The sequence below is a fragment of the Dromaius novaehollandiae genome, chromosome 1 (assembly GCF_036370855.1).
Source record: "Dromaius novaehollandiae isolate bDroNov1 chromosome 1, bDroNov1.hap1, whole genome shotgun sequence".
In the NCBI taxonomy this organism is placed as follows: domain Eukaryota; kingdom Metazoa; phylum Chordata; class Aves; order Casuariiformes; family Dromaiidae; genus Dromaius; species Dromaius novaehollandiae.
In genome coordinates, this window is record NC_088098.1 from 216,173,040 (window position 1) to 216,187,903 (window position 14,864).

A 14,864-nucleotide genomic window follows, 5' to 3' on the forward strand; every position below is an offset into this window, starting at 1 on the left:
CTCAAAAATTTAGCTTTCCAGTTGGGCTGGTTAATTAGTCAGTTAGCCTTTTTAAAGCAAATGGCTGTAAGAACATTTGTCATTTCCATATGGCATGGACAACTTATTAGCAGCACAATGTTTGCCTGAGGATCTTGTCTCTGCCCCAGAACAAGAAGGTTCACAAGGTGCTGAGAACCTCCATATGTAAAACTAAGGTGTCTGGTTACTTAAACTTTTCCTCCTACTTAGTTAACTTGTAAAACCACATAATTAAGCATCTGAGCACACATGCCCCATTTTAATCTAACACTTGAAAAAAAAAAAATTCTACTGTTCACACTCTCTGGCATTCCTAATTGATTTTTTTAATAAACATAAATGCAGTCAAGCACATGCTTTTCATTAAGGCCTATTCATAAGCTTAAAGTTTTAGCTATTCACTTCATCTGAGAAGAAAAAAATATATATATCATTTTTCCTTCCCCAAAAAGCAGCTTCGGCAGCTGACTAAAGCCAATCACAGAAATTCTCATTTTGCAGCTTGAAGAGGTAATGGTTAAAATAGAACCTGCTCTCTAAATCCTTGTGCTGTAGAGCCAATCACAGTAGCCATGCAGCATGGCACCACCAGTATAACTCAGATGCAGATACCACCATCACCAAGACTTGTTTCCTTTGAGAAGTTTAAAATCAAACCAGTACAAGCTGTTCTTCATATTCATAATATCCCATGAAAACATTAGGAAACCACATGTGCAGCTTGTGAATTTTTACTGCAAACACAAATACCATATCCTGAAAAAAGTCTTCAAAACGTGGGATTTATGTGACCAGATGCAAACCTTTACAGTGTAGACACTTCCCTATTCTCTTTACAGCCAATGGACAGAAGCAGGCAAACAGCAATTCATTTCCTCCCACTGTAAGTGTCCTGTCAAATGAATTATAACTCAAATTATGCCCCCTCTTTTGGTTATAAGTCAAACTTTCTCATAAAAGATATCTCTGGGAAGATTTCCCCAGGCTAATTACTCAATTCTGGACTCCAGGAGGAGGTGACAAACCCACAGACTGCCTGACAGGAGAAAGAAAGCACCTGCCAAAAAGAGACCAGAAGTTATTAGAAAGAAATAAAAGCCATCACAATCTTTTGAGCTAGATACCAAGAGTAAGCAGTGGTAGTGAAAGTTCATCTGTTCAAAGCTGAGTTGATGTAGAAAGGAAGAGAAAGGATTCAAGACTATATGGAGGACCTTGCCTCAGTTCCCAGAGAGCACTCCCAGTTCAGATGGAAACGGGCAAAAAAAAAAAAAAAGCACATAGGTACGGTCATGAATTATAACTTTTGTGGGAACCAGACAATACAGTATATATTCCTTGACAGGGCAGGTAAAGCCAATTGAAATTCAGTCAGCAGCAGTCCTGGTGCTGAGGACAAGGAAAAGTTCACTCCTCCTGGGATAAAGCAAAAGAAAGCGGGAAGCCTCAGCTCAGAGGCAGTGCTAAAGAGGATCTCCACACAACAGCATACCTAAAAACTGTAAGAGAGAGTGCCTGGACTTTCACCTTCCCAAGACTGAGCAAAGTGCATAGCTCCAGTAATCAGGTTTCAAAACAGCAATGGTGAGCATCCAGCAAGAGAAGCTTTATCAAAGTTGACATCTTCATTTCTTATCAGTTTTATGATAGTCACTTTTAGGAGAAGGGCCACAGTTCACATTAGACAGAGTTAGACAGGGCTCTAGTCAGTCAAGTTCATGACCAGCTGGTATAAAAGTGAGTATTTTTCTGGAATGTGCGTGATACCACAAAGAAGTGCAAAGGAAATTGCTCTGCTCATGCATTTCTTTATTATTTTTCAATCAGAATGACTGGCAAACACTTTCTTGGTTCCATTTAACAAAGATTAAATTTTAGGTAGTATAAAAGTTCATTTCTAATGGACTGTGTCTGAAAGCAGCCAGAATCACATGTTACGCCCCCTGGTTGTTTTCCACTAGAGGCAGAGAAGACAGACATTTAGAAGGCAGTCTTTATCTTAAATACATTTTCCAGAATCAAGAAACAACACATTTAAAGTTTAAGAGAGCTTATAAAATAACGGCTTCTGAACAAGCAACCTAGAGTTAACTTCTCCTACCACACTGTCTTCAATATAGAAAAATACGGCTAACACTTCGTACAGGCAACAGTGACATCTACTGTTAAGGTTACTAAGTGAATTAGATTTATACAACTGATAAATATGTTTTTCCAATGATTTGAAAGCATATTAAACATTTGCTTCAAGAGTTTTTTGTAGCATGTCTGCTGTTATTATTACATAGCTGAAGTCAGCAACTTAAAAGCGTCTTGTAAAAATGCATTTTACACACAAATCCCTCAAACCCAACCCACTGACAGTGTTTAACCCCTCTATTGTACTTCCTACAGCTAGCATTCTCAAACTATTATATTTAAAGCAGATCTGGAAAAGGCCTTCCCGCTTACCCTCCTACTAGCATTTCACATTCTTCATAACCAACAGGCAGACAGCTAAAGTAACCACCCAAAAGTGCAATTACAATGGCATCGGAGTCACAAGGCAAATCAATCACATGGCACCGGAGTAACCGGGTCCTGACTATGCAGTGTGGCTTTTCTGGATTTCAGAGGAGGATTATGCAAAAGGTAAATCCAAGTCAATGGTTTAACAAAAATCTTAGATACATAACTGTTTTCTTCTAAGAACGTCACTTTCAGGCAGGTTAGGTTTTGGCAGGGAAGCATTTTCAGTTGTTCTAAGACATTTAAGCCAATTTTCATTCTGCTGAGAAGAACGGAGTAGGGGCTTTCCACAGAATTTCCCCAGTAATAAAGTTTCGTGGTTTCAACATTCACAAGCTAATCCATGGGGGTAAGCTCCATAACTGGCTCTACATCAGAGTGGCTCAAGCATCCATATGGCAAAAGTCCGGAGCATACCAAGGAAGAAAAGTCAAGCCCTGTCTCCTTGCTACCAGGGATAAGTCGATGCTACTTAAACATCTTCCATGCAAATTCCAGTCTAGAAATATTTTGTATTTGGAAAGGCTACCTCCACATACTGTAAAGAAATTAAAAAAGCTACACGGAATATTCTCAAAAGCCTTACCTAAGCAAAGAGAAGACATCATAAGAGTTACGAACACAGTTCTGATCCACCTGGAGAAGACTATTCTTCAGGGTACCTGAGTGATCCTAAAGGCAAAGAAAGAACATTAATTAAAGAATCAACAAATTCTTCCATCTTGACTAAAAGCATGCACTTTCTGGAGAAGAATAACTGATCTTGTATTTAATGCATTTTAACTCGGTCTTGATACAAGTTCATGGGCTTCAGAAGAAGCAGTTTTTAAGAAGAGGCAATAGCAGCAGCCCAAGTCAGGCCTACAATAGTGTTTACCTATAAAATGTTACAGCATTAACATATTTAGCTGTGTACTAGACCTGGCATGCATTTTCTTGAACTGTAATATCCATTATTGCACAAGTCATTTTATGCACAGAAATACTGATGGATGCAATTGCAGTATTGACTTTCTTCAGCTTCGGATCTACTTCACATTCAGTAATGTGAGCACAGATGTATAAGAGGTATAAGAGGTACAAGATGTACAAGACTGAAATAAAACTCAATTCTTTCTCCATGTTTTAGCACATTTAACAGGCATCTAAATTTTGAATGAAGTTTTGAATGATCTTTTATTTTGGAATGATGTGAAGGAGTTTTAGGAAGTTATACAAAACCCTGCAGTGTTCCTAAGAGACCCAAGTGCACATTCTGCACAAAAGGCATCAAAACAGGCCAACGGCAATACTTTATGCTGCAAATACCAGATATCAAACTCTTCCGTATCAGGCAGTCGCATAAATTCCTAGAAATGCCACAAATTCTCAGAACCGTTTCTTCACAGGACAAAAAGTGAATCCTAAGTAGGTCAAATGACTCCACAGTACTATCAAAAACTTCATGGATCATAGGAAAAAAGCCATTTTCTTTGGTGTAAGAAATTACCCCAGACAGTACATGTCATCCGCTAGTTTTCTAGCAGTAATATAGATTTAGTCTCATATGAGTGCAACAATTCCTACTTACATATTCTTCACCTGCCTCAACAAGCTGTTTCCATATAGAAGATGTTGAAATGGACAGTTACATTTCAACAACTCTTATTGACAAAACTGCATTAGCCACAGGTCATGCAGTAAACATCCCTTTCCAGCAAAAATAAGATTCCATCTAAATTATTAGGAGATTTATATACTATTCTCTGTTGCAATGTGCTGCATAATGTATCAGCAGGTGTCTCAGCTCCTCATTTTCATTCTCAAGATGTTGGATTCTACATGATGAAATCCACACATACATCCCCTGAAAAAGATACCAGCAGACAGACATCTTAATCCTAGTGAATGAACTAGGAAGGTGGAAAATTGAAAATGCACAACTATTATTATCAGTGTGCACATCATGAGGTAGGTCTTGTTTTGACAAACACTGGCTTCAGAAAGTGAAGGACAGAAAGTTAATTTTTCAGAGGAAAAAGTGGAGTAGCCCAGAATAACTAATTTCAGAAAGAGGGAAAAGCACACAGCAGTTATGTTTTAGCCTTTTCTTTTCCCACTGTACTACAAGGCTCCCTACAGATTATACCAGAAGGCGATCTCCAGTAATGCTAGCATTGAATGGATACACACAAAGACAGATACCAAACAGTCTATACAAACTACTCCACCAGTGAGAAAACAGCCAGAACACACAAGGAAAGGGCTCCAACCTAATTTATTAGAGAACAGTTTGCTCTTTGAAAGGGGAGCCTATCTACTTCTCTGCCACAGTATTTATTACAGATACTAGACACAGGCACATGTATTTGCGAATGCATACAAAAAGGCCTTTCTTGAAAACAGTTGGGAATAAACTGAGACTTTGCTTTGCTTTTGCAAAGCAGTCAGGATCCAGCTGCTAATAAGCAAGTATGCAGGAAAGATTCCACCTGCACTGATGGAGGTCACATACTGTAGGAAAACAAAGATGCAGCTTTTCTAAGACAAGTGCCTTTCCTGCTTGATGGTTGAAGACCTAGCTACAGCTCAGTGTCCCTGATGAACATATGTTGTTCTTCTAGCCACCCACCTCTGACCACAGCCAAGTGTTTTCAGTGATAGTTTCAGAGACTAGGTCTGGTTTTTCCTCTAAGATGACAGCAGTAAGCTAGTCATTAACCAAAAACTATGTTTGTTTCCCTAAATGTGCTCTCTGAAAACACATCACTGCAGGAAAGAGTTACCCTTTTTGGTATTGGTCTTACTGGTTCGTAGCAGCAAGCATAAAACAGTCAGAAGAAAATTTGAAAATTGTGAAGCCATTGAGGAAAATGGAGAAGGAGAAAGCTGGCTTTTAGGAAAGCCATTATAGCAGCCAGAACTCATTTGAGCCTGCGTAGAAAGTGGTATTACACACAAGCATGCAGTCTCAGACAAAACCAAGGAGATCCACAAGTCCTAAAAGAACTGAAAAACTAAGTCCAGGTTGATGGCTTCAAAAAAGAAAACACACACACACCCCTATGAAGCTTGCATCTCTCTCCAATTTAAACACTGGATCAGCTGAAGCAAGTCCAAATACAGAGTTTCTCCAGATGACTACCAGAGAGGATGAAGCTAATACAGGGAACAAGCATTTCAGTGGCCCCAATGCGAGAACTAAAGGAAAAAGGAAAGTAAGTTGAGCATGGCTGTGATAAAGGGAACAGAACCCTACCAAGCTCTTCTGTCAAAATAGCTGCATGATCTTTTACAAAAGAAAGCAAAAAAAAAAAAAAAATCTTGAACAGAGTCGGAAGCTGGAGGTACAAACGTGAAAGTTGCATGTGGTCAAGGACACTGACAGAAGAAACAGCTGTTAACTCCTCTTATCAAGTCACATGAACACTGTCAGATACCTATAGGAAAGCAGTAATACCCTTCAGGGGACACAATACACTTGTAAGCACATTATACAACTTGTAAAGGCTTTTGAAATTTTTACCAACTTTTTTCTCACCATCAACTAAGTATCCATTGCTGCAAGGAAACAGTAACTTGAGTAAGAATGTTATCCAAGGAAAATATTTGTTTTCTCCTTGGATAACCAGCATTGCCAGCAGGTGGAGGGAGGTGATTTTTCCCCTCTACTCAGTCATGGTGAGGCCACACCTGGAGCGCGGTGTCCAGTGCTGGGCTCCCAGTGTGAGAAAAGCATGGACCTACTGGAAGATGACCAGTGAAGGGCCACTAAGGCGAAGCATCTCTCATATGAGGAAGCTGGGATTGTTTAGCCTAGAGAAGAGAAGGCTCAGGGGGTTCTTATCAATGTGTACATATATCTGAAGAAAGGGGGTAAAGACGACAATGTCAAACTCTTCTCCGTGGTGCTCAGTGACAGCACAAAAGTTAATGGGCAAACTGAAATACAGGAAATTCTCTTTGAATACAAGGATTCCACCCCCGACCCGGGTGACTGAACACTGGAACAGGTTCCCAGAAGAGGTTGTGGAGTCTCCATCCTTGCAGATATTCACAAATCATCTGGACACTGTTCTGGAGAACCACTCTAGGTGACCCTGTTTGAGCAGTAGGGTTGGACTAGATGATCTCCAGAGGTCCCTTCAAACCTCAATCATCTGTGATTCTGTGAACAGCTAAACTGCAGCTGGACAGAAGAGATGGAAGAGTGAGGCAAAATACCAAATATCTATATATTGCCAAGGATATAGAATTCAAAGGTATTCCCACATTCAGTAGAAAAAAAAGTCAGTGATGAAATTAAAAACAATAAAGAGGCTCTGGATACACTTTTATTTTGTGAAGGTTGTTATAATAAAGTTGCCTAGCTTACCTATAATTTCTCTATCAGTGTTGGTGCTAGCATTTTTTCACATTGCTCCTTTACAGGACAGGAGCCTGCTAGAAAGCAAGTATTTTTAGAACGAACATGCATTCTGGAGGTTACCTTAAATGAAAATGGGCCTCAAGATTCTAAAAGCACAAATACAGTACATTATGCAGTACACCTGCATGCTTCTAGTTTTATATAGATTTTAAAATAAACAATTTAGCCATTATAACATTCATATCTGAGCACGTTGCTCTTGCTGTTTGATGATCAGGAATACATCCATTTAACTACTAAATCTAGTTTTAATTACAAAAACCTTGTGACAGTGCCTAATGACCCTGTCCTACTTCAATTTATTCTGTTATAGTTGCTTTCAGACTCCCACCTCTCAATATGGTAAGCCTATAGGATAGAAAATGGGCAACTTGCATTAAATTCCAGATGGATCAAGTAATGTTCCGAAGTATATCCAGACAGCGTGTTTTGATACTTTGAGTCATCTAGAGATGAAACATCTCCAGAATACTTTACTCAGCTTTCAACAATTCTCTTGTTTTAGCTCATGAGTGTTAACTCATCTTAGTTAATGACCAAGACATTTTAGAACTACAAACATTCAGTTTTCCCACTAATAAAACAAACAAGCTACAGGGAAGGGCAAAGAAGGGGATTTGTGCTCTGCAGAGGCTGAGACTGTATTTGCAGCTTTTCTACTGAGCACGTAGAAGAAGCAGAACCAAGATGTATTTTTAAACCCTAAGAGCTAGCGAGCAATTCCTGACAACACAAAGGAGCAGGAAAGGCGATAATGTTACCATCTTTGAATTCAGACTCAGATTATTACTTCTGAAATCATGAAAACCTGGAACAGTACCCTGCTTCAGGAGAACTGAATTAACAGCACCAGGAAGTAGAGTCTGCATTGTGTATCAAACCCTTTAGAATTTGAAAGGCAACCACCAAAATATTGAACAGTTTGGAGGTCTGCATACAGCCAGAAGAGTTTGGCAATGAGATGTAGCTTTTAAAAGCCACTAAAGAACACAGGAGATATGTTTCCACTGCCATGTGTGGAGATTTATTCATATATTAACTTGCTGTTCTATTAGACTGAATGCATGCCAGCTTCGTGTACACTGTCACCTTGTCACTTGCTGGACTTCTTCACATATACATACGGTTACCCACGTTGTAGACTATAAAGCCACTGCCTCGATTCAAATCCCCCTAAGACTGGACTTGCTGGTTGGGGCTACTGCACAGACAGTAGCTATTTGTCAGGGGTCATTTTCTCTCCAGCCAGGTGCTCCTTATACAACCTGTAGAGCACTGTAGTACCAACAGCAATTTGGGATACAGATTGTCAGCTGTGTCATTTACATTAAGTTTACTACATAGATGTTAAAGTTTAACCAGCATTGCTATATAATCAATGTAGTTGCAGTCAAAGTACTGGTTGGACAAACAAATTACAGTGGAGCCCTTGGAAAATACATGGGGTGAAACAGTTACAACACAGAGCAACTAAATGGCTTCCCATTTAGAAACCGCACATTCTGTTATAAGATTGATAACCACCACTTAATGTGCTTTTATATTTGCCACGAAAATGTGTATTAATAGCCACATAATTTTCAAGATGTTTTAAGTTTGAATGAAGTGTCTGTCTCAAAGAACAATCTTACAAAGACTATTTTCTGTAATCTGATTCTTTTTGGCTTTAGAATGATCTACACTAAATCTTCCATGAATAGCTCAAATGTCCATCCAGCAGGGATGAGATGAGTCTGATCTATCATGTCAAAAAATTATTGCTTCTCAAAACTAAGCATTTACATGTTCTGAGCACCCAAGTGTGAAAAATCTATGTTTGGAAGTTGAATTTCAGCTTGTCATCAGTACTAACAAGCTACAACAAATATGAAATACCCTTACCTTCTGTTCAAATGAAGCTCCATAATAGCCATCATTGAGACCAAAAATAATCTCGTTGGGGTTTTTTGCACGTATCTGCAAGAAGAGCAGAAAACAAGCCATTTTCAGGCTGCCTTATGACAACTGTACACTGCTTTTAAGCATAAGTTGCTCTATTTGATGGTCAAATGCAGCTCTTCAGTTTCTATAATCCTAAAGTAAATGAAACTTGAAAGAAAACCAAATTTAAACATAGAAAACACATTTGCTTCACAGCTTTAAAGACAGTTGCTGAGTATGCTCAGCCATTCTACTTTGAAAAAACAAATATCAAATGAAAAACAATAAACTGGCCAGACCACCTTTCCTATTGCTCTATTTCTAGCTGTCAAACATTATTAAGAGAGCAGGAAACTAGTCAGAGATTAGTCTCTGAGAAATTAGCTTTCACAAGATCTTATCTAAAATGGTACTCAATTGCAGGCTTTTGTGGTTATAACAAAATTAGTTTTTAGTATTACAGCTAATATACTGTTAAAGTAAAAAATATTATTTCAACTAAAAGTCTGCTGTAGGGAATATTTTTCAGAGATTCTCTTCCATTCAGTAAAAACAAATGGAATATTAAAATGCTACATTTTGTGCAGCTATAGCAGTCATGCCCTATAGAGCTTTTACTCTTTTCCATCAGCTTTTTTTTCTTTTTTGAGATATCCCAATTTAAAAAACACTGAGTTCATTTTAAATTAAGAAAGAGAATATGGTCTAATCTAAACAGATCATATCAATGCAGCAATTCAAGACTGCCCACTGGAACTATAACAACCTGTTACTTAATTCAAAAGGCACAGTACTTTTTGGCATTTTTAGTATTTTTGATACAGGTTTCTGTTGCATCCACTTTTACTATACGCTCCACAATACAGCATACTCTTCACTTTCACCTATTTCAAAAGGCTACTGGTAAGATGAAAAAACAGAATTAAGACAAATTTATGGCTCTTACACAGCAAACTTCTTGGACTGAAGACTTTTGATGGGGAGTCATTACTATGAAGAGTGATTAGAACTATATTATATATGAATGTTATGATTTATTTTCATCCAGCTATATGAACAATCATACCACTACTTCCCTAAATCAAAGCATTGCAATTTAACATATTATTTGAGAGGCTTAGTCAATAATGCTGATTTAAAATATTCAGATAGTCAAGAGTTAAAGCTCTGTGTACAAATCTCTGCAATGAACTTTTAAAATACTGACTTAAGATGTGTTCATTTCCTCTCTCAGCATTCTGTTCGGCCATATTTTGTTTCCTCAATCCAAAAGCTGAGAAAGCCTGTTTTCACATTACCTGTTGGCCCAAGTATTTTAATCCATCTAGATTAACTTTCCATTCTATCAAAAGCTGATAGTGCTCCTTCTTGCCACCCCAGATCCTCACAACAAAACACGAGACAGACGTATCAAGACGGTCGGGCATTATTCCGAAGTCCAGGCTCCTCCATGTTGGATTCTGTTGGTATTCAAAGAGGGATAAAGACAACTCAAACAAGCTGAAAGAAGTCTTAATATGCAGTAGGTTACAGAAAGCAGTGAGGTCTGTGTCAAAGAAAGACTGGAAAATTTAAGTACGATGAACATGAACCTTTTCAGGATTTAGAGTTGAAGGCAACAGGCTCTGCAGTTTCATTATTCTCTTTCTAAAGACTGCTGGGCTGAACACTATATATTGTAAAGTACTTCTGAAACTCAGAGTGAGTTCTGCTTCCTTCCATTACAAGATGCTGAAGAATTACTTCACTAATTGAGTTTAGCCAGATCAGGAATTTTTAAACCAACATAGTGGAAGTAACATTTGCTTTCACATTATACTTTGGCATCTGAAAACTAGGGTATAGCTTACATTGCAAAAGTTAATTTAAAACTCGGATCTGCTCCCTAATATTAAAGTCTGCATAATTTATTTACAGATTTGTTTACATTCTTCTCTTCCTTGACTGATGCTGATGATAATCCTTAAATGCTCTAAGAGCTCCTCTTCATTCTAAGAAATCAGACTTATGTCTCAGCTTTATAGAAGTAGCATATATTAAGTTAAATTATGAAAATCTTATTCCATCAGAACTCATGTTTGTGATGCACCAAACATTCCAAGAACTCTGGCTCACCTCTGAAAACATTACAACCAAGAATTTAGGGAAACTGTAGTAACTGGACCAAGCTGCAACCAAACCAAGTCAATTTGAATTGACATTACTAGTGGCAAGAGCCTGATTCTCATTTTTGGATTTCCACAGGCTGTAAACCATAGGGTACCCTAAGTTAGATAAGGGAAAATGCCTAGTTCCACCCTCCCCTTCTCTACATGGACACAGAAATGGTAACTCCTCCAAAATGAATGCAAACAGTAGGAACACACAATCCCACACAGTTGGACCACCTTGAAAGAACAAGCCTTTCATTCTATTGCTTAAGCAGCTTGGAACAGGCCAAGCATCCCTGAACTGGTATTAGGCAAATATTAAGCAATTTTAAGGTATTAGGCAACTGGTATTAGGCAAGTCAGAATAACATGCCTCTAAAAAGAAGGGACAGGGGAAAAGTTATCCATTAAGTATTACAAAAAGAATTGTTTCCCATGTGCTTACTTAAATTTTCACAAGGAGAAAGATACTTGGTAGCTACCTGGACACAAGAACACCAGGACATTAAAATGGTATTTGCACAAGACTACAATATTTTAAACACAGATTTTGTCATTCCATCTCTTATATCCTTTGTTAGATTCCCTTTCCATTATTAACTTTTCTGTTTTGCAGTAAACAGAACTCAAAATCCTAAAGTGTCAAAGAATGTAAGTTTGAACAGGGTAACAGGCTTGCAGATGCAGAGTGTTTTCCTCCATTCAGGAGGTTTTCAAAACCTGCTGGCACCTCCCACAAACACATACTATAAATGGTGCAGTTTTACCTTGTTGATGCAGACATTAAAAAGTCTGTTTAGCAAGTTTTCAGATTCCCTTGCCTGACACCGACAACATCCTACCACCACAACAAAAGAACCTGCCCCTTCTCAGTTGTAATAAGCTGTTTTTTCTGCTCTGGTCCTTTCACTGATCTGAACCAGACAACTTAGAAACTTTAAGAAGTTTCAATGACTAGAGTTTCTTGAAACTATTATGCCTTCAAAGAGCATGCATGTTGGCATATGCAAGTAAATATTCCTTAGCATTCATCTACTCAATATGATGTTCAAAGAAGTCAGCACTATGTGCTGCAACACTGTTCAACTCTCCCTATATTTGAAGCATTGCACCCAGAGCCTCTGCTTAGTGAAATCAACATATTCAACTGGAAATATTGTTTTTAAAACTGTGTATTAAAATAGCTTACCAGAGAATTCTTGATCACTTCACTCTTATAAAATTCTAAAAGAAAAGTGAGTACAAAACCTTTAGATTAGCATAAATACTGACATTAATCTTAATATTTGAAATACAGAAAGCTAAAATAAGTAACATTCAGGAAAGATGAATAGTAGTGGAACTATTGTCAGGAACGAGGCTCATTCAGACAGACTTTAAAATGCTGTCATCTTTTTGACCAGAAATACTCATTGATACTTAATAATTAGAAGTCATTATCTAAATCAAGCATTTCATTTTCTTACCCGAGATGATCCTCATGAATTACTATGAATTTGATTGCTGAGAAAAAGAACGTGCCCCATTACTTTACAATATTTGATTGACACTTGCAAAGTGACTAGTTTGTCCATGACAGCTTCCTGGAAAAGTACAGTATGATGGACAGACTAATTGCACCACTTTCCTGAAGAGCAAGGGTGACCTGCTCCAGATGCTTAGAAAGTGAACAACTGAATTACCTCACAGAGTTGCCAAGAACCCTGTATTTAAATGGAAATAAGCAACAGCTGACACATGGACCTTAGCTCTTCCAGCCAAAATAAGACTTGGAAGCCTTTAGGTAGATAGTACTAGAGCCCGGAACACAGATTTTGGAGAAAACCCCTCAGAGTGCCAAACTTCAGGGAAAAAGCTTTGAAAGAGCTTTAAACGCATTCAGAAAAACAAAATACAAACGGCAGGTAAAGATAAGGAAGAAGTGCACTACATTCTGGCAGAGCACATACGATACTGAAACAGTGCGATGCCCTCTTTAATGCAGCTCAGCTTCATCTAACGCAAGAGGCATAGAAGCCTTAGTTAACTCCCACGATTTAAGGAGTTATTTAATCAACATACTTGTGTAGGTCTGTTCACCATGGGACAACTTACAAGCAGGAACTGTTTGATAAGACAAATTTTTCCAGAGCACAGAAGATCTCCTTGCAAGAAACACTGCAAAAGTAGTAAATTCCAGGTTCAACCAATCCCCACAAAAAAGTCCAGGTAGTGAGCTCAAGTTATATGTTCTTACCCTTCAAAAACAGTGACCTTAAACAAGCAAGTTTCAATTACACTAGCTGAAAATAAGATTTAGAAGCAACAAATTTCATTTGCAATGCTCTAACAGCTAGTAATATTAAAAAGAGCATAAAGATATATTTTTAGTAAAATCTCTCCACAATGAACGAGTTATAGATTGTAACAGAAAAGCAAGGCAAAAAGAGAGAAATGAGATATAGCACTCAAACACAACGTCTGTTAACACTGAAAGACTTCAGGAAGTTCAGGAAGCTAAACAGCTCTTTTCCACTGTTAGAATAGCTGATGCAAATAGCAGCAGCAGAATATCAGTAAAGCACAGAATTAAATTTTTGAGTTATTATGACACAACTAGGAAAAAAAAAGTTGATAAGAAGCTTATTTTACCTTTGTATATCTTGGCATTATCACACAAGTGAAGAGTGAAGTAAGTATCCAAGAGGCGATAACCATTCTTATTGATGATATTACGTGCAGCAATATTCCGCAGATGACGAAGCCGGCGCTAGAAATAAAAAAAACTTAATAGTTTAAAGAACTTTTAGGCCAAACTTGAACCTTTTCAGGTTTGTTTATATTAAACCATTTTAACAATTTCCAAAACACCAGTGTTAAAAAATAAAAACCACCACACACTCCTTTTTAGGCAGAAAGCTAGTGTGAGAAATAGGCATTCAACAAAGTTATAATAAACTGACCAGACTAGCAGCACCTGGCACCTATAAATTCAGATTAAGCAACATGAATATACAAGACAAGCTGTTTGTATTCATTTCCTGTGCATAATTTTCATTCCATACATGTGTCTAAATCATCCCACTGTTTGAGCAGTTTCCAGCAATTAAGTGACACTTTTAGCATCCAACCACAACAGGAACAGCTAGGTGTGCAGCAGCATCACATCTGAAAGACTAAGAAACCTAAAGTATTTTCAACAAGCACTAGTGGACAAAAAGTTTCAGAATAAAACACCAATCTAGACCTGTAAGTAACTGGCTAAACCAAGTTTCCTGAATTCACAGTAATCCTGGAAACTGTTGCTACATCCTTCAGTGAAAGTTAAAATGTGTGTGCATGCAAAACACATCCAGAGGAAAAGGAAAATGAAGGGTACAGTCAAGCTTTGAGATTTCTGCTGAAGTTCCTCTCTCTCCCTCCAAAACAGTAAGCTTCTCTTAGTCTGTCAGCTGTCTTCAGTTGGATAATTGACCCTTCTTTGGGGTTGAATACAGTGAAACTGTACTTTATTTATAAAGTTTTGGCCTTAAAGTGTTCTATTGCTTAAATATACTAGAATATGCTGTTAAGATTGTTACTTTAAGTGACTTCATTCAACTCCAATACTATGTTAGATTGCTACAGTACCTGTAATCTTGATTTTCTTGTCTCTTTCCATTCCCATAGTCACACAGCTGTGACTACAATCCTTAGTTTTACAGCACAATAGCTCCTTTACCTTGAAGAAATATTGATCCATACTAACTTATTCTTAAATAAGCTACTTAACAAAACAACAAAATAACCAACGAAACTTTGTAGAACTGTTCAGCCTCTTAAATTACTGCTTAGCTTTAGTTCTTATTTTAAGAGTGCGTAGGTTTTAAAACAGAGTA

At 37.8% G+C, this 14,864-nt stretch overlaps 1 protein-coding gene across 3 annotated transcripts in view; it reads right to left on the reverse strand.

Moving 5' to 3' along the window:
• Window positions 1-14,864, reverse strand: part of UVRAG (UV radiation resistance associated) — a 97,501-nt gene that overhangs the window by 66,378 nt on the left and 16,259 nt on the right. For all 3 annotated transcript variants that reach the window (XR_003258858.2, XM_026097940.2, XM_064505225.1), the window contains exons 2-6: window positions 13,639-13,756; window positions 12,197-12,231; window positions 10,156-10,317; window positions 8,819-8,893; window positions 3,116-3,201 (exon numbers count right to left, since the gene is read on the reverse strand). Coding sequence is in view for 2 of the 3 variants with exons in the window: in XM_026097940.2 (XP_025953725.1) it covers window positions 3,116-3,201; window positions 8,819-8,893; window positions 10,156-10,317; window positions 12,197-12,231; window positions 13,639-13,756 (476 nt within the window). In the remaining variant the exon portion in view is untranslated. The remainder of the gene's footprint in view (window positions 1-3,115; window positions 3,202-8,818; window positions 8,894-10,155; window positions 10,318-12,196; window positions 12,232-13,638; window positions 13,757-14,864) is intronic.